This window comes from Leucoraja erinacea, chromosome 2, assembly GCF_028641065.1.
Source record: "Leucoraja erinacea ecotype New England chromosome 2, Leri_hhj_1, whole genome shotgun sequence".
NCBI lineage: Eukaryota > Metazoa > Chordata > Chondrichthyes > Rajiformes > Rajidae > Leucoraja > Leucoraja erinaceus.
Genome location: NC_073378.1, coordinates 81,271,307 through 81,292,197, shown reverse-complemented (window position 1 = coordinate 81,292,197; position 20,891 = coordinate 81,271,307). Strand labels below are relative to the sequence as shown.

Below are 20,891 nucleotides of genomic sequence, written 5' to 3'. Positions count from 1 at the left end.
GCGTGTAATTTACTACGTGTTGCTGGTCTGGTCGACCGACCGCCCGACCGCCCACACCTGGTCCTGGACGCCGCCCCCTGGAGAGCGGCTGTTGCCTGGAGACGGAGCCTGTTGTCTGGCGGCCTCCCTTCCTCCCTTTCTCCCCACGAGGTGAGTTTGCAGCAGCAGCAGCAGGAGAGGAGGAACGAGCCGCCGCCGGCCGGGTCAGTGGATGTTCTGCCGGCCAGCGTGAGCCCAGGGCTGGAGAGTTGCGATGCACGGCGCCCGGGGGCAGCGCAGAGCCCTCAGCCTGTTGCCCGGAGCTGCGGGGACCAGGGACAGGGCCGCTCAGACCCGCTCACCAGTGGACACCAAGGAGAACAAGGTTTGTCTATGTGCCACGCGGTTTGGTACCTTTAAACTCCAGCAATTAGTTGAATTGAAACATTTCAAGCACAACTCTCTCGCGGTTCCCAGAACGAAATACGACTGTTATCCATCTCCGCCACAATGGGTTCAGGTCCGGTGTCCAGAGTGTTTTATTGTCATATGTCCCGGAAGGGAATAATGAATGTCTTACTTGCAGCAGCGCAATAGATAAAAATAGTACAACAACAAAGTTATATACACACACACACACGTGTGTGTGTATGTATATATATTATATGCAAAAACAATGCCCTCAAGTCTAAGTAGTTGAGTTAATTTACAGTGCCCTCCATAATGTTTGGGACAAAAACCCATCATTTATTTATTTGCCTATGTACTCCACAATTTGAGATTTGTAATAGAAAAAAAAAATCACATGTGGTTAGATTGAGTTGGATGATCAGCCATGATCATATTGAATGGCGGTGCAGGCTCGAAGGGCCGAATGGCCTACTCCTGCACCTATATTTCTATGTTTCTATGTTCTAGATTTTAATAAAGGCAATTTTTATTTATTTTGGTTTCACCATGTAGAAATTACAGCAGTGTTTATAGGGTGATTTCACGAAAGGTCACTGGAGCGTAGATCCGCACCCACGTGACCGAAAATCTCAAGTGGAGGACATGCTAGACATCCGGTACATGTTAGTGGATGGGAAAACACGCACTTTCCCACCCGTTAAAAACATAGAAAACGGCCAGGTTTTGATCTGCAATTTATTGTGCCAGTCGGGGTGACCGTGAGGCAGAGCTACCTAGATTTACAGTTAAAAAAAAAAAGATAGAAACTAAGGTAAATTAAAGAGGGAGCTGAAGGTGCCAATCCAGCGGAAGTGAACAGCGGACATTTGCCGTGGAGATTTAAAGGTCCAAAATATCGGGAATTATCGCGTTTGCTCGCTGAATTTCATCAAAAGTAAGTCAATAATGCCTTACTTTTGATGAAATTCAGCGAGCAAACGCGATTTGCCGTGGAGATTTAAAGGTCCAAAATATCGGGAATTATCGCGTTTGCTCACGTTTGCTCGCTCTCTGCTGCCCCCTCTCTGCCCCCCCTCCCTCTCTGCCCCCCCTCCCTCTCTGCCCCCCCTCCCTCTCTCCCCCCCCCCCCCCCTCCTCTGCCCCCTCCCCCTCTGCCCCCCCCCCCTCCCTCTCTGCCCCCCTCCCCCCCTTCCTTCCTCCCTCTCTGCCCCCCCCCTCTCTGCCCCCCCCCCCCCCTCTGGCCCCCCCCCCCCTCTCTGCCCCCCGCCCCCCCCCCCCTCTCTGCCCCCCCCTCCCTCTCTCTCTGCCCCCCCTTCCTCTCTGCCCCCCCCTCCCTCTCTGCCCCCCCCCTCCTCTCCCCCCCCTCTCCCTCTCTGGCCCCCTCCCTCCTCCGCCCCCCCTCTCCCCTCCCTCCCCCCCTTCCTCCCCTCCCCCCCCCCCTCTCCCCCCCCCCCCCCTCTCCCCCCCCCCCCCCCCCCCCCTCCCTCCCCCCCCCCCCCCCTCCCTCCCCCCCCCCCCTCCCCCCCTCTCTCCCTCCCCTCCCCCTCTCCCCCCCCCTCCCCCCCCCCCCCTCCCTCCCCCCCCCCCCCCTCCCCCCCCCCCCCCCCCCCCCTCTCCCTCCCTCTCTAGTGGTGGAGTATTGCGTTTGCTAACCAGCCCTCCCCTGTGACGCCGCGTGCCCCCCCCCCACACCTCAATCTCTATCCCCCTCCCTCTCCCTCACTACCCCCCTCCCCATTCCCCTCCCTCTCCACCCTATCCCACTCCCCCTCCCACTCCACTACCCCCCCTCTCTAGCTGCGCAGTTGGGGGTTATGCGTGAGTGGATAGGGCGGGGGGTGGGGTAAAAGGAGCGAATGAATAATATTAATATAATATCAAGGGGGGGTTAGTATGTGTGTGTGTGTGTGGGGGTGGGGGGGTGTTAGTGTTTGACGCCGAAGGCCGCCCCACCCCGCAACCCAACCGGTTGCACTTATTCTAGTAAATTTATAAATGGCAACACTGGAGGATCACTGTAGACATCTGTTGAACTGTAACTATTCTTTGTGTTGCCAATTTAGCTATTTTTCTGCTTAACCTAACAGCACATTATGACTTAACTCAAAACTCATCTTTTGAGATGTACTCCTACTATGGAGACTATTGGGTTGGATTACTTGCTTTCCCTGAATACAAATCAATTAGCTTGAAGGCCCTTCAACCACTGGTAATGATGACAACAACTTTCCTGTCTGAACAAGGATTTTCGACCTTGGTAGATCTGAAATACAAAAAAACGGAATTCACTTCAGTATGTTGATTCGGTAATGCGAGTTGCTTTGGAGAAGGAAATTGATCCTCTGTTTGTGACGCTTGTCACAGGAGTATAGGAACATCCTAATCATTGATGATAAAAAAATATACATGTAAGTGTAGAAATATCCTGCTTGTCATTTATTTGTGGTAAAGATACACAATAAGAAAACATTGTTTCTAAGAATCTAATTCTAAGACAGTTGTTTACTAACTTTACTAGAAACATTCTAATAATATTTCTGTTCTTAATTTTGTTGTAACTCCTAGTTGGGAGGATGGGAGGGCGCCAGATATTCAGAACTGAGCAACATACAAAGTTGTGATGATGTTTTGAGCATGTATGTGACATATACATGTCAGTACACATGCACAACTTTTAAAATATCTCAGGATTTGGAAGAGCCAGCTTCTGGAGAGAAGTATACCGAATATGGCAAGTTGATATTTGGTGGTACAGGTATTGTGAGCTTTAGTCGGGGAGACTTATAGAAAGTTATATTAGTTGGATACTAATAAATTAACTCACATACTGCATGGTTTTTTGAGCTAGTTTTCCAAGAAAAAAACTGTAGTAATCAAAGCCTGAAAGGGTAGGATGGGGCTGAAGCCCAGTGAAGCCCAGAGGGGGAGAGTGCTGATGGACACAAACTGCGTGTCAGGCAGCATCTCTGGAGAAAAGGAATAGGTGACGTTTCGGGTTGAGACTCATCTTTAGACTGAGAGTCAGGGAAAAGAAGGCAGTGGAGGCCAATTCACTGAAGGTTTTCAAGAGAGTATTAGATAAAGGTCTGGGGGCTATGGGGAGAATGGAGGAGCGGGGTGCTGATTTTGGATGATCAGCCATGATCATATTGAATGGTTCGACGTGCCGAATGGCCTACTACTGCACCTGATTTCTATGTTTAGACGTTGGAATGGTTTTTTTTAATCATTCTAATAGAATGATTTTCCAACTCCAGTGGTAATTAAACTTTTTTTTTTCACTCCTAGTTTTCTTTATATATTATTAGGATGTTCAAAAAGTTGAATAAAATAAACACTCTAAATTAGTCAATTTATGTTTTTTGCTCATATGACAAAATAAATTATATATAAAATTATGCCCGAGGGAGAATAAGATGAAAATGACCAATAAACATAAGAAAAGTTTGTCAAAGGTGAATGAAAATTTGTGATAAAGACTCAAGGGTGAATGACACTGAAATAGTTTAAGAAGTACTGAATTAAGGTACAGTGAAATTTGAGTTGCCATACAGCCATACGAAGTGAAAAGCAACAAGACACACAACCACATAAAAGTTAACATAAACATCCATCACAGTAGATTTCACATTCCTCACTGTGATGGAAGGCAATAAGGTTCAATCTTCTTCCTCTTTGTTCTCCCGCGGTCGGGGCAGTCAGGGCCATCAAAGCCCCCACAGCCGACGATCGAGGGCGGTTGAAACTCTCTCCGCGCGCGGCATGGAGTTCCCAAGTCGGCCTCTTCTTACAAGAGACCGTGGGCTCCATGATGTTAAAGTCCACAGGCCCCGCGGTTGGAGCTTCATTCTTTAAAATCTTTTTATTGTTTTTTTTTCCAAAAAAAGCAAAAATAAAACATTAAAATACAGGGCAAAAAGAATAATGATAAACATAACAATGGTATTGATACATAGGGATCAGGATTACATTAATAACAGGTATAACCTAATATGAGACCAGTGTCAAAATACACAATGAATATAGACCTCTATGTAAATCTAGTTAAATCTTTAAAAGGAAACTTATAAATGTAAAACAAACCCCACGAAGATGAAAAGACAAAAAGAAAAAAGGAAAAAAACAAAACCCCCCTAAACTAAAGAAAGAAGAAAAAAAAAGAAGAAAAATTGATATTAATAAAATACGAATAAAAATAAAATAGATAAAAAAACAAAGCAAAGCAAAACCGAATCTGAACTGAGAATTTCAACAATTTAAGTCTGTTTGGCATCAAGTCTGTTCCACCCTATAGAGGTAAAATAATTTTTATAACGGTTAAAGAGGGAGCAATTTATGTTGTTTGAAAATGTTCAATACATTTTCCCCAAGTCTTATCAAATTTAACCAAGGGTTCAGCAGTGTCACTCCTGATTTTTTCTTAATTTTTTCTAAATTTAAACATTTTGAGCTTTGTTCTCCGGCAAAAGGGATCGCAATCTCCGTGATGTTAAATTCCCGCAGACACTTTCACACCCACTCCTGACACATTATGGGCATTTTCCAAAGGCAAAGTAGCCTATAATCCTGCAAGTTTTGGGAATGTTGGTGGAAACCAGAACACACGGTGGAAACTCGCATGATAATGAAGAATGTGGACAGCACCATGTTTCTGGGACTGTGAGACAGCAGCTCTACTAGCTACATCACTATGCCCTCCCTGTTCTGGGCAGAGAAAAAAGTTAAGCTTGTTTATAGGTGTGTGTTGCAATTGACTCAGATTTCTGCTACTCACTGCAGTGTTTTCTATTCATCTATTGTTCAGGGTGCAGAACTAGAAACTCAGTAATTAAATGTAATCCAATAATTATATGTAACATTATCAAACATTGCAGGTGATATTGTTAACAAAAATTGAAATTACAAAGAACCGTCAACAAGTCAGGCAGCATTTGTGAAGACAATTAAAGTTGACATTTCAGATATCTGTAGGAATGATGATGAGTCATAAAGTCATAGTCATACAACGTGGAAACAGGTCCTTCAGCCCAACTTGCCCACACCGACCAACCTGTCCCATCTACACTAATTCCACCTGCCTACGTTTGGCCCATATTCCTCTAAACCTATCCTATCCGTGTACCTTTCTAAATGCTAATTGTTGCGATAGTACCTGCCTCGCCTACCTCCAGTGGCAGCTTGTTCCATACACCCACCACAACTTTGTTTGAAAAAGTTGCCCCTCAGATTCCTATAAAATCTTTTCCCCTTCAACTTAAACTGGTTCTCGATTCCCTGATTCTGGACAAGGGACTAGGTGTGTTTACCGATCTCCTCTCATGATTTTGCACACTTGTATAAAATCATCCCTCATCCTCCTGCACTTCAAGGAATAGAGTATTAGCCTGTCCAACCTCTCCCAATAGCTCAGGCCCTCGAGTCCTGGAACATCTTTGTAAATCTTCTCTACACCCTTTCCAGCTTGACAACATTTTTCCTATAACATGGTGACCAAAACTGAACACAATATTCCAAATGTGGCCTCCCAATCGTCTTATATAACTGCAACATGAACTTCCCAACTTCTATACTCAATACTCTGACTGATGAAGGCCAATGTGCCAAAAGCCTTTTTGACCACCCTATCTACCTGTGATGCAACGCTCATCGAACTATGCACGCATAGATCCATCTGCTCTACAGCACTCCCCAGAACCTTACCATTCACTGTAGATCCTGCTCGTGTTAGTCATCCCAAACTGCAACACCTCACATTTCTCTGTATTAAATTCAATTTTCTCTGTTAAATTAAATTATGTTATAAATTATCACAGTTTGATAAGGAACACAAAAAGGAGAAAGAAGGAAAAAAATAATTGATGACACATTAATGGGCTACATTTGCAGGAATTAAAATCAGAACATAGTGCGATACTTAAACCTGGAGAAAAAATGTCATCATACAAGTACAGGTAAAAATCAAAAAGTCATTCCAAATCACTTTGTGTAAAAGTAATTAGATAATTAGACTAAATAGCAATGCTGATTCTTGTGGTGAGTTTTGTTGTGGAGTTCTCCAAAATGAGATTTGGACAATCTGTGGACAATCTGTATGTCTGGACAATTTGGACAATGTGTATGTCTGGAGAGAGTGTGTAGGGGTTCTAGGCACCTCTCAAAGCACTGTGTTAATCCACCCATTCCATTTATTTGAACTAGTCAGCTAAGAGAATTATCAATAGTTAAGCACACTGATGCCAGATGTTGATGAAACTATAAAGGCCAGCAGGGGAAAAGCAAGGTACAGTGACCACCCTCCAGTCTTTCGGCAACTCACCCCTGTCTAATGATGATTCATCTATCTCAGCCAGGACACCTGCAACTTCTTATCCAGCCTCTCACAGTAACCTTGGATATATCTGTTCAGGCCCAGACGTTTAATCTACTTTCGTACACCTTGGAACGTTCAGTATTTCCTCGACTGTAATATGGATTGTCCTCAAGCCATTTCCATCAACTGTCCCCATTCTTCATGTCTTTCCCCATGGTAATAAACAGAGGAGAAATATTCATAAAGGACCATGTCCATCTCCTGTGGCTCCACACAGAGATAACCACTTTGGTTTCTGAGGAGCCCTATTCGCTCTCTAGTTACCCCTGCAGCACAGTGGCGCAGCAGTATAGTAACTGTCTTACAGCGCATGCCGCACCGGAGACCCGGGTTCGGTCCCGACTACGGATACTCTCTGTACAGAGTTTGTCCGTTCGCCCTGTGACCTGCGTGGGTTTTCGCAGAGATTTTTGGTTTCCTCCCACTCTCCAAAGACGTACAGGTTTGTAGATTAATTGGCTTGATAAATGTAAAAATTGGCCCTGGTGTGTGTAAGATAGTGTTAATGTGCGGGGATCACTGGTTGGCACGGGCCGAAAGGCCTGTTTCCACGCTGTATCTCTAAACTAAACCCTCTGTCCCTTAATGTACTTATCTCTAGATTTGCATTTACAGTATATTATATGCAATAACTTTTAAAAGCATCCCACTTACTACCTTTGTTTGTGTGCAAGATGGCTGTCGGAAGGGCGAGTGTACGCCGGCGCGGTTTAGCTGCGGCTCTCTCTTCACGTTGTGTTTTTGATTTTTTTTGTCTTTGGATCGAATTCTGTCTTTAATTTGTGTATTGGTGATGTCTCTATTATTTATTTTACTCCGATTATATGTTTTTTACCCTTGTTAAATTCTGTAAGGTGTCCTTGAGACTTTTGAAAGGCGCCCACAAATAACATTTATTATTATTATTATTACCTTAACTGTCCACTGAAAATTTTTTCATCACCTTCCACACTGATTTCTGACCTCTCACTTGCCTCTGCTTCTAAAATTGAACCATGACTCGCTCCAAAATATTTCCAGTACAGGAGGAACTCAGCAAGTCAGGCAACATCTGTGGAGGAAATAGATAAATGGTGTTTCGGGTCGAGATCCTTCTTCAGACTGGGGGGGGGGGGGGGGGGAGCGAGGGTAGAAAAAAGTCTGGCAGGTGATCAGCGGATGCAGCTTGCAGGTGTTTTGATTGGTAAGTGACAAAGACAAGAGGTGAAAAGGAGACAAAGGGTGTAAGGTCAAGAGAGAAGAGATGTGAAATATAAAGCCAGAGGGAGGGATAGAGGTGGAAGAGGGCAGGGAGTGGGGGTGGAACGAGGCAGGGAAGGGAAGGGAAGGAAACGGATAGGGGGAAGTGAAAGGATGGTAGATAAAAGGGAAATTTGGGACTTGGGGATGGGGGAAGAAATTCCAAAGGAGGGGAAAGGGGCAGGAGGACTGGGTCAGAGGGAGAAACGGCTCCAACCTTCGTCATTTACTTCTTCCATCTACTCATCAAAAGGCCCCCTCACCTGTATGCACACATCATTCGTAAAGCTTTGTCCTGCTCCCATCTTTTTTTCCTGCTTTCTCCCCCCTACTACCGAAGAAGGATCTTTACCCAAAAGGTTGTCCATCCATTTCCTCCACAGATGCTGCCTGACCCACTGACTTCCTCCTGTGCTTTGTTATGCTCAACGTTGCACTTTCATATCTCTGCAGTTCTTTGTGTCTTGTCTTGCACATAAATGTCAAAAGCCCATAATTTCAATGCTGAAATTTTGTTTATTGAAGCATTCTGAAACAAATTCCTCACTTGGATGACCTTTCCTTCCATTCAAACTACTTCTTTAATGCATTTATTTTTACATTCCAAATAATATTCCTTCAATAAAACATGAGTCTTTTACCCTAGTGTGCTGCAGCAGTTTCTTTGTACGTTCACACTGCGGTGGATTTGTTTTGCGGGAAAATGGGCCCAAAATGATATTCCAAACTTTTATAAGGTCTTAAGTAATAGGAGAATTAAGCCATTCTCGGCCAATCAAGTCTACAGCGATGCTTCAGGGTAGGCTTTGCAACATACCTATTTAATGCATTTATTTATTTTCCCTCCTTCACTGAGCCACCCTATGTGGCAGCAATTTCATAGTATACATGATTTTTGGAAAATAGATATTCCAGGATTTATAAGGTCTTAAGTAATAGGAGAATTAAGCCATTCTCGGCCAATCAAGTCTACTGTGCCATTCAATCATGGCTGATCTATCTCTCCATCCTAACCCCATTCTCCTGCCTTCACTCCATAACCCCTGACACCCATACTAATCAAGAATCTATCTCTGCTTTAAAAATATCCATTGACTTGGCATCCACAGCCTTCTGTAGCAAAGAATTCTGCAGATTCACCACCCACTCACTAAATAAATTCCTTCTCATCTCCCTCCAAAAGGAACGTCCTTTAATTCTGAGGTCATGACCTCTAGTCCTAGACTCTCCCACTAGTGGAAACATCCTCCCCACATCCACTCTATCCAAGCCTTTCACCATTTGGTATGTTTCAATGAGGTCTCCCATCATTCTTCTAACCTCTAGCAGATACAGGCCCAGTGTTGTGAAACATTTATCATACGTTAACCCACTCATTCCTGCGATAATTCTTGTAAACCTCCTCTGGACCCTCTCCAAGGCCAGCACATCCTTCTTTGCAGGGGCGGAAAACCCGGGGGGGGGACCAGAGGGGACACGTCCCCCCCATGTTTTGAGAGGTGGGGGACATCCCCCATAGTTTTTGTCATCCTGATTTTAAAATCGCCGTTTTTAGCGCTGGATTGAGCCTCCGAAGCCTAGCGTGTGTGTGTGTGTGTGTGTGCGCATGCGCGCGTGTCCGCCCAAAAATTGTGTCCCCCGTCCCCTCCATGTTTTGATAGTGAGTTCCGTTCTTGCTTCTTTCGATATGGTGCCCAAATATTGCTCACAATATTCCAAATGTTGCCTGCCCAGTGCCTTATAGAGCCACGGCATTACAATCCCTTTGATTTCTTTGAGATTAATTATGTTTGGCATGCCTTCTTAATAATAATCCTCCCCTGACCCTGCAGCCCTCCAACCTCCTTGCTCCCAAATGGATTAATCTATTTGATCACTGCTTAAATTCCCTTGAAATTTTACTTTTACCAATCTTTTTTTCCCAGGCAGTTTTAGCCTATCAGATATACTCATCTTTGCACTTTATTAATTAAATTTTGGCAGTCCTTGTATGTCCAGATACCAAAAAATACAATTCCTGAAAGAGAAAATTGTTATAATGAGGAAAAAGTGGTTCTAGAGGAGTTGTAGAAAAATAGAGCCAGAACTTCAACTCATGAGTGTTTCGATTATACCCAAGTGTTTTACATGAGTTACTGATAATGTTCAAATAGACCGTGGCTCAAGGTATGGCACAGGGGCTGTAATAATTCAGAAAATAACACATTGGCACCTCACTTAGCACTCAGGATGCATAGTTTGAGATGAGTGTGCTCATTGAACTGGCTCAAGTAATTGCCACAACATTCTGTAATGGTGAAGAAGAGGCTCTCACTGGTTAAGCTGATGTGAGCAGATGACTATGGTCTGCAGGTTCTCTGGATGCATCTGTCGACAATTTTAATGACTTCATTTTTCTGTCCTCCACTATATCTTATTAAAAATACTTGTCATCGCCCTGCCTGACCGAGCCAGAAACACTGTAATGGATCGGTAATGTGCAAGACGGCACAAAAAAGCATGCTAGCGTATTACAGATTGTAACTGCTGCAGATGTTTGAATCTGAAAATAGAATATGCAGCGAGAAAAACAATAATTGAATCATCATGGCACAGTAAAAGGTGATTTCATGCTGGTTCGTAAAAGGCAATCTTGTCAATGTCAGAGCATAATCAAAATGTTTGATAAATTCATTAAAACAATTAGAATGCACCACTTTGAATTGAGCTCATTGCAGTGTATGCTCAAATGAATTATTTCATTATCTTTGAATGGGTCAGTATAAAAAGATCTATCATGGCTAGGGCTTAAACAAAGCTATGGCTAGGGCTTAAACAAAGAGGCAGTGGAGTTTGTAGCCAGGGATGCGGAAGGCATTGGAACACTTTCAGTGATCTGTGAGGAATTTTATTTTCCTGGTTTTTAAATGAAAGTGATATTTCACTTAGGACGAGATAAGTAATAGGAGATTTATAATGAGATTGTTATCGAGTGGGTTCAGCAGAGATTGGAAGATGGGCTCAGGATATCCATCTTGAGACTTCGTAGTTGAGGATTTGGGCCTCGCCTGGAGGATTGTGGGGTTGGAGTGAGCTCTGCGAGAGGGACGTGTTACTATGCTGATAGAAGGTCATCTAGAATCAAAAGTAGAGAGTCACAATTCAGCACTGCACTAGGAAGACAGGGTGATGCCAGGAGTGCTGAAATTGATTGTTTCCAGAACATGCTGATCTAATGGGCCTGCCCCACTTACGGGATTTTTTTCGGCGACTTGCCGGCACCCGTCATAGTCGCAGCAGGTCTCCGAAAATGTTCAACATGTTGAAAATCCAGCGGCAACCAGAACAAGGTACGAGTCTTTGGGCGACTACTCACGACCATACAGGCTTCACCCCATGACATACCGCCTGTATGGTCGTGAGTAGTCTCCTCAGTCACCCAAAGAGTCATAGCGTCTTTCTGGTCACCGATGAATTTTCAATGTTGAAATATTTCGGCGACCTATGATGGGTGCCGGCAGTCGCCGAAAAAGTCGCGTAACTGGGACAGGCCCATAAGATCCCCCAATAATAATAAATTCTATCATGTGTTATTTTGACATTGAAATTGCATCAAGAATACAAGGGTAACTGGCACCTGGAAATATTTGATGGATTTCTGAAGTGAAAGCTGCATTTATTTCCTTCCCATCTAATTATTGAAATTAAGGTTATAAAAGTGATCATTATTTTGGCCCTGATATGGCATTCTGGAGATGGTTTTATTGAGTTTTAGAGTAGGAAACATTCTCATCATTCGCTACAGGATGCTAAATTTCTTGCTGGAAAATTTTATTCATTAATTTTCAGACTTGATTTTGTGGTACTTGATGCTGTCACATGCCATTTTGCATTATGTATATAAAGTCTTAATGTGTAGGAAAGAACTGCAGATGCTGGTTTAAATCGAAGGTGAACAGAAAATACTGGAGTAACTCAGCGGGACAGGCAGCATCTCTGGAGAGAAGGAATATGTGACTTTTCGGGTCAAGGCCCTTCTTCAGACCAGTATTAATGTGTTTGCTGCAGTAATTTACACTGGAATTGTGAATTAAATTTGCAAGATTTCTTTTTAAATAACAATAAATTATAAAGAGCTGAATTTGGTTAATTTTTCAAAAATATATCTTGCAAATTTAATTCCCAATTCTCCAATGGCATCGATTTTATTTCGAATGATGTATGGTGAAATGTAGTACAGATATGTAGTACAGTACGAGAACACTGAACCCTCAGTCAGGGGGCGCCATCTTGGGGCACGGCTGCTAGTTAGCAGCTGTCGTCCCTTTCACTCTTTTCTTTAATTTTTAGTGAGTTTTAGTGTTTTGTTTTTAGGAGGTCTAGACTTTTTTATGTGTGGGGAGGGGGGGGGGAAGGGGGAAACTACTTTCTAGGTCCCTACCTGGTCGGAGAGGCAGCTTTTCTCCGGGCTGCACCGTCGACCCGTCCTCGTGGCCTACCAGCGGGCCTGGAGCGGCGTTTTCCCGAGGGGACCGCCCAGCGCCTTGGCTTTCGGCGGCGGCACAGCGCTGGAGCGCTATTGCGGAGAGGAGCGGGCGATGCCTTGCCTGGGTCGCCGCGCTGGAGCTCCGGTGAGCTGAAGACCGCCTATAAAAACATCGCGGAGCTGCGGAGCGGGCAGCTGCGGGCGGCGACGCTGACTTCAACATCTGGAGCCTGGGATCTCTCGATGAGATCGCCAGTAGTGGAGCTCCAACCGTCGCGGCCTTGTCGGCTTCGGAAGCCGCGGTCTCCGGTAAGGAAGCGGCCGTTCCAGGTGTCCCTAGCCGCTGAGAGGACTCTCCCGACGCCGGAGCACCATCTCCCGGCGAGAACGGCCTGGAACATCGGGCCTCCGTAGAGGCAACTGTAGAGGCCTCAATTGGCCCGACTATGGGTGAACTGGGGATGGGGACTGGACATTGTGCCTTCCCCCATAATGGTAACCATTGTGGGGGGATGTTTCTATGTTAAAGATCCTTATTGTTCCGTTTCCAAGATGGCTGCCGGAAGGGAGAGTGAACGCTGGCGCGATTAGCTGCCGCTGCTCTCTCTTTGAATTGTGTCTTTGAATTGTGTATTGTTGATGTCTTTACTATTTATTTTTTATTCTTTTGTCGTTATTTTTTTTGTTTTGTTTCATTCCGCTTACATGTTTTGTATTCTGTTTACTAAATTTTGTAAGGTGTCCTTGAGAGTCTTGAAAGGCGCCCATAAATAAAAATTATTATTATTACTCATGCAATCATAAAGAAAACACATAAGCGCCTCTACTTCCTGAGAAGATTACGGAGAGTTGATATATCAAGGAGGACTCTCTCTAACTTCTACAGGTGCACAGTGGAAAGCATGTTGACTGGTTGCATCGTGGCTTGGTTCAGAAACATGAGCGCCCTGGAGCGGAAAAGACTACAAAAAGTGGTAAACACTGCCCAGTCCATCATCGGCTCTGACCTCCCTATCATCAAGGGGATCTATCACAGTTGCTGCCTCAAAAAGGCTGGCAGCATCATCAAGGACCCACACCATCCGGGCCATACACTCATCTCCCCACTACCTTCAGGTAGGTACTGGAGCCAGAAGACTGCAACGACCAAGTTCAGGAACAGCTTCTTCCCCACATCCATCAGGCTATTAAACTCGGCTCGGACAAAACTCTAAACATTAATAGCCAATAATCTGTTTATTTGCACTTTATCAGTTAAAATTATTCATGTGTGTATATATTTATGCAATGGTATATGGACACACTGATCTGTTCAGTATTCATGCCTACTATGTTCTGGTGTGCTAAAGCAAAGCAAGAATTTCATTGACCTACCAGGGACACATGACAATAAAACTCTTGAACTCTTGAATTTGAAAAACAAATAAGGGATAACAAAGAGTATTAATATTTTTAATGGGGTGACAGACAGCTGAAAGTGGTTCACTTGGAAATGCTGTCAGGGTAAATTGTAGAGTAGGTATTGTGAACCTTCTGTTTCACTCAAAGGGAAATGGGAATGTATCTGTGAACCTAAGAGACAGAGACGGAATCCAAGCGAGCCATGGAGGTGGAAGGAATTTCGGCAAGCCGTGGCCCATCCCATCGGCACGCCTGGCGTGTGCTGGGGAACCCAAGATACGCCACACAGCGGCAGAAGGCTCCCGAGATGTGCTGCAGAGCGGAACAACCCAGACTGCCGAGAGCAAGGAGGGACCATGCAGGTGGCCGCCGAGAACATAGGCAGACCTGGCAGGGGAGGCCGCTGAGAACGTAGAGGGGCCTACGGCCATTGGCGGCGGCAGGCCTGGTTTCTATAGGTATGTAAAAAGGAAAAGATTAGTGAAGACGAATGTAGGTCCCTTACAGTCAGAGACAGGTGAATTTATAATGGGAAACAATGAAATGGCAGAACAGTTAAATGAGTACTTTGGCTCTGTCTTCACTAAAGAAGACACAAACAACACCAGAAATACTAAGGGACCGACGATTTAGTAGGAGGGAGGAACTGAAGGGAAATCCACATTAGTCAGAAAATAGTGTTGGGTAAACTGTTGGGATTGAAGGCAGGTTCATTCCCCAGGGCCTGATGGTCTGCATCCCAGAGTACTCAAGGAGGTGGCCCTAGAAATCGTGGATGCATTGGTGATAATTTTCCAATGTTCTCTCGACTCTGGTCAGTTCCTGTAGACTCGAGGGTAGCCAATGTAACTCCACTTTTTAAGAAAGGAGGGGGAGAGAAAACAGGGATTTATAAACCAGTTAGCCTTAGATCGGTAGTGGGGAAGATGCTGGAATTGATTCTTAAAGATGTTGTAGCAGTACATTTGGAAAGCAGTGATGGGATCAGTCAAAGTCAGCGTGGATTTATGAAGGGGAATTCATGCTTGACCAATCTTTTGAAATTTTTTGAGGATGTAACAAGTAGAATGGATAAGGAAGAGCCAGTGATGTGGTGTATCTGGACTTTCAAAAAGTAATTGGCAAGGTCCCACACAAGAGATTAGTGTGCAAAATTAGAGCACGGTATTGGGGGTAGGGTATTGACATGGATAGAGAACTGGTCAGCAGACAGGAAGCAAAGAGTAGGAATTAACAGGTCATTTTCAGAATGGCAGGCAGTAACTAGTGGGGTGCTGCAACGCTTGGTGTTGGGACCCCAGTTATTTACAATATATATTAACGATTTAGATGAGGGAATTAAATGTAACATCTCTATGTTTGTGGATGACACAAAGCTGGGTGGCAGTGTGAGCTGCGAGGAGGATGCTATCAGGGCGACTTGGATAGGTCGGGTGAGTGGGCAGACGCATGGTCGATGCAGTGTAATGTGGATAAATGTGAGGTTATCCACTTTGGTGGCAAGAATAGGTAGGCAGATTATTATCTAAATGGTGTCAGATTAGGAGAAGGGGAGGTGCAATGAGACCTGTGTGTGCTTGTACATCAGTCACTGAAAGCAAGCATTACAGGTACAGCAGGCAGTGAAGAATGGCATGTTGGCCTTCATTTCAAGAGGATTTGAGTTTAGGAGCAAGGAGGTCCTACTGCAGTTGTACAGGGCCCTGGTGAGACCGCATCTGGTGTATTGTGTGCAATTTTGGTCGAATTTGAGGAAGGACATTATTGCTATTGAGGGAGTGCAGCGTAGGTTCACCAGGTTAATTCTCGGGATGATGGGACTGACGTATGATGCCACAGAAGGCAGTGGAGGCCAATCACTGGATGTTTTCAAGAGAGAGTTAGTTTTAGCTCTTAGGGCAAAGGGAATTAAGGGATATGGGGGAAAAAGCCAGAGCGGGCATTGATATTGGATGATCAGCCATTAACATATTGAATGGTGGTGCTGGCACGAAGGGCCGAATGGCCTACTTGCACCTATTTTCTATGTTTCTATGAGAAGATAAGACCGTTTTGTAACTTTGTTGGCGCCAGAAACATGGTGACTCTTTATGTACTGCCTAGGTGAGGTCTGCTGTATGATTTTACAAGATTGTACGCAGAACAAAGAATTTCGCTGTCCACGTGACAATAAAGAATCGTCTTCATGCATCACCACTATCATTCATTATTTGCTTGAAATATTTTGTAAATAAAACTTGATTAACCAAACTTCACATTAAAAAAAAATAGACAGGAAATGTAGGAAATCTGAGACATCCTCTAACAAGCAAAGACAAAAGCTGAATGATATTAAAACTTTTCTTAGTATATAAATTTCCCTTTCTATCTTTCACTCTTGGAGTACTTACAAAGGGTTAACATTTGTGCTGGATTGTATTGTCTAGTGATCAAAGTATCAATGTAGGCAGGAGCATTTCACCAAAATTTCACCACACCATCTGTACCTTCACTGCGTAACCTGTAATTCTCATTGAATGACTGCAGAGAGGTTTTGCCCAACAGGGGGCACTAAATACTAATGAGTTGAAAAATTATAAAAGCAGAACAAGACTATTGGGCCCATCATGTTTGTACCAGTCCTAAAAGATCATTATTTATTATTTCAGTTTTGGGATCTGGCCTTGGATGCAAGGCCAGAATTGCTGATAGGGAGCTGATGTTGAGTTACTGATTTGAACCATTGCCGCTCTTCAGGTGAAGGCATTAATATAACCATATAACAATTATAGCAGCATTCTCACAGTGCTGTTTGATAGAAAGCTTCAGGTTTAGACTCTGTAAAGATGAAGGACACCAATATAAAAATACAGTTTCACCACTGATTTTCTGGCAACGGGTGGCCAAGCACAATCTTTAATCTGGACAAAATTACAAGAGCACATTTGAAATCCTGCTGGAAGTTCCCCCGAGAATGTGGCACCTAGACCTGATCAGCCATGATCATATTAAATGGAGGTGCAGGCTCGAAGGGCCGAATGGCCTACTCCTGCACCTATTTTCTATGTCTATGTTTCTATGGATGAGGCGGTCGATCTCAACCACATTAAGATTTCCGAGACCAATCGGCGGGTTGAATGTGCCCCCTGCAGCCGGGGCTCTGGAACTCTGGCCCAGCACAGCCAATCTGTTCCTGTAGCTGACTTCCAAGGCCGACTTTCTGGGCCAATATCTCGGCCCCCCCTTGGGCCTCGGAGGACCATTCTGGTACTGTTTGATTCTCTGATTGACCTCTGATGGTCCGGCAAAAATAGACAATCCAGAAAGGCTCTGGAACCAGGAGTGCCGGAAAATCAGTGGTGGACCTGTATACGCAAATGAAAGTAGGAGTAGGATTCTTGGCCTTTTCAGCCTGCCCCAACCTTGGGTACATTTATTGATAATCTGCCCTAGGCTTTGTTGTCTTTTATATGCCGGTTTAGTCCAGCCGCAATATCTTGATATTTCATGAATATATCTACATCCTGTTTAATAGCCTCAGTGATTCAGCCTCCACAATCTCATGTAAAGAATTTCAGAGATTTAGCACCTTCTAAATTCCTATGGACCTTAGTTTGAAGTGCAGCCCCTAAACTTGCTACAACACGCCCTCTAACAACAGCCTAAGATGGCGCCTACCGGCGGCGACATTTTGCCAGCGGCACAACAGAAAATCTTCAAATATAGTATTTCTGAGCTCACCCGTATAAAAGAATCTGCAGAAATCAATGATGTAAGTAGCGAGCTGCTAACGCATTTAAATGCATTAGCGCTACTGCGAACTCCAGGAGATAGCGACGGTAAGGGGATCCCTATCGGAGGGGAATCCCCGACCTCGCAGAGGCACGCAGGTACAGTAAGTAAGTACCTGTAAACACTGGGGAGGCCTCCATGGAGTCCGGAATCTAGGCCGTCGGGCAGAATCTCCCAGCAGCTGGAAGTGCCGACTGTAAGGGAATTCCTGATCTCAGGGGAATCCCCGACCTCGCGGAGACTCGCAAGTACTGTACCTTTGAACACCGAGGAGGGCTTCATGGAGTATGGAAACGTGGCCGTCGGGCAGGACTACAAGTAAGACTGAAGCGTATGGGACTTCAGCCCCCTCTCCCTACAATCCTACTGGCCAACGTGCAGTCACCAGAATACAAAGTGGAGGACTTATGGTCAAGGCTGCTTTACTAAAGGGAGCTGAGGGAATGCTCTGTTTCACAGAGACATGGCTCATCCCCAGCTCCACAAGCTCAGTGGTCCAGCCAGAAGGGTTTCTCCATCCACCGTATCGACCGTACGCAGGCATCTGGAAAAGGGAGAGGAGGGGGCGTCTGCCTCATGGTCAACTCTGCGTGGTGCTCAGACGTGGCAGTCCTGTCCAACTCCTGCTCTCCACACCTCGAACGTCTGGTGGTGAAGTGCTGTCCCTTCTACCTATCGAGGGAATTCACCTCCATCATCCTGACCGCAGTCTACATCCCACCCCAGGCAGACGTCCGTCTGGCACTGGAGGAGCTGAACGCCATGTTCAACAAGCACCAGACAGCTTACTCTGAGGCATTTACCACCACAATGCCAGCCTGAAGAAATCGCGCCTTAACTTCCACCAACATTTCTCCTGCAGCACCAGAGGACCAAACACCCTTGGCCACTGCTACACGACCATCAAAGACTCTATCCCTCGCCCTCACTTCGGAAAACCCGACCATTCAGCGGTGCTGCTTCTTCCTGCATACAGGCAGCAACTGAAGAAAGTACCCCCAGAGGTGAGGACTGTCAATGTGTGGAGGACTGCATTCCAACAAAAACCTGCCGAGTGTTTCCTAACCAGAAGCCTTGGATGAACCATGAGATCCGCATTCTTCTGAAGGCAAGATCCCGGGCATTCACGTCTGGCGATGCAGAGGTCTATATGCAGTCCAGATACGACCTTGGTAAGGCCATCAAAAAGGCCAAAAGGGACTTCTGCTCTAAGCTGGTGGATGAGACAGATGTATGGCAACTGTGGCGGGGCTTGAATGCCATCACCTCCTACAAGGCGAAATCAGGAGGAGGCTCAAATGACAGTGAAGCATCACTCCCTGACGAGCTCAATGCGTTCTACGCATGGTTTGATAGGGAGAACACTGATGTGCCTTCCCGAGACCCTATTCACCATGACGGTAGTACTGTCATAGTCACAGAGGCTGACGTCAGAAGATCCTTCAGGGGGGTGAACCCTCGGAAAGTGCCTGGACCTGATGGTATAACCGGCCGTGGTAAAAAAACCTGTGCGGACCAACTGGCTGGAGTTTTTACGGACCTTTTCAACCTCTCACCTCTGAGGTCTGAGGTTCCCACCTGCTTTAAGAGGGCATCAATAATACCGGTGCCCAAGAAGAGTAAGGTGACGTGCTTCAATGACAATCGACCAGTGGCACTAACGTCTGTGGTGATGAAGTGCTTTGAGAGGTTGGTTACGGTGCACATCAATTCCTAAAGATGCCGGCGCGCACGGCTCTCCGTCTCGGTGCTCTTGATTAATTACATGTCTGCACTGAGTAGGAGTTGCTTTTAATCTCATTGTACATGTGTATAGTGACAATAAAATGGCATTCATACTTCGACAAGAACCTCAACGAACTACAGTTTGCATACCGCCGCAACAGGTCAACGGTAGATGCAATTTCACTGGCTCTCCACTCCGCACTGGACTACTTGGGCAATAAAAATACCTACGTCAGACTGTTGTTTATAGACTACAGCTCGGTGTTTAATACCATCATCCCTTCCAAGCTAGTTACCAAGCTCACGGAAGTGGGCCTCTGCGCATCCCTCTGCAATTGGATACAAACTTAAAGCACACGGCATTGGGGGTTCAGTATTGATGTGGATAGAGAACTGGCTGGCAAACAGGAAGCAAAGAGTAGGAGTAAACGGGTCCTTTTCACAATGGCAGGCAGTGACTAGTGGGGTACTGCAAGGCTCAGTACTGGGACCCCAGCTATTTACAATATATAGTAATGATCTGGATGAGGGAATTGAAGGCAATATCTCCAAGTTTGCGGATGACACTAAGCTGGGGGGCAGTGTTAGGTGTGAGGAGGATGCTAGGAGACTGCAAGGTGACTTGGATAGGCTGGGTGAGTGGGCAAATGTTTGGCAGATGCAGTATAATGTGGATAAATGTGAGGTTATCCATTTTGGTGGCAAAAACGGGAAAGCAGACTATTATCTAAATGGTGGCCGATTGGGAAAGGGGGAGATGCAGCGAGACCTGGGTGTCATGGTACACCAGTCATTGAAGGTAGGCATGCAGGTGCAGCAGGCAGTAAAGAAAGCGAATGGTATGTTGGCTTTCATAGCAAGAGGATTTGAGTATAGGAGCAGGGAGGTTCTACTGCAGTTGTACAGGGTCTTGGTGAGACCACACCTGGAGTATTGCGTGCAGTTTTGGTCTCCAAATCTGAGGAAGGACATTATTGCCATAGAGGGAGTGCAGAGAAGGTTCACAGACTGATTCCTGGGATGTCAGGACTGTCTTATGAAGAAAGACTGGATAGACTTGGATTATACTCTCTAGAATTTAGGAGATTGAGAGGGGATCTTATAGAAACTTACAGAATTCTTAAGGGGTTGGACAGGCTAGATGCAGGAAGATTGTTCCCGATGTTGGGGAAGTCCAGGACAAGGGGGTCACAGCTTAAGGATAAGGGGGAAATCCTTTAAAACTGAGATGAGGAGAACTTTTTAGACACAGAGAGTGGTGAATCTCTGGAACTCTCTGCCACAGAGGGTAGTTGAGGCCAGTTCATTGGCTATATTTAAGAGGGAGTTAGATGTGGCCCTTGTGGCTAAGGGGATCAGAGGGTATGGAGAGAAGGCAGGTACGGGATACTGAGTTGGATGATCAGCCATGATCATATTGAATGGCGGTGCAGGCTCGAAGGGCCGAATGGCCTACTCCTGCACCTAATTTCTATGTTTTCTATGATACTGGACTTCCTCATCCACAGACCACAGTCTGTTCGAATTGGA

General features: G+C 45.3%; 1 protein-coding gene across 1 annotated transcript in view; it reads left to right on the top strand.

Annotated features, from left to right (window-relative positions):
- Positions 1-20,891, top strand: part of dnah5 (dynein, axonemal, heavy chain 5) — a 202,299-nt gene continuing 181,408 nt past the window's right edge. The window contains exon 1 of the mRNA XM_055659224.1: positions 1-364. Within this exon, the coding sequence (XP_055515199.1) occupies positions 254-364 (111 nt within the window). The 5' untranslated portion in view covers positions 1-253. The remainder of the gene's footprint in view (positions 365-20,891) is intronic.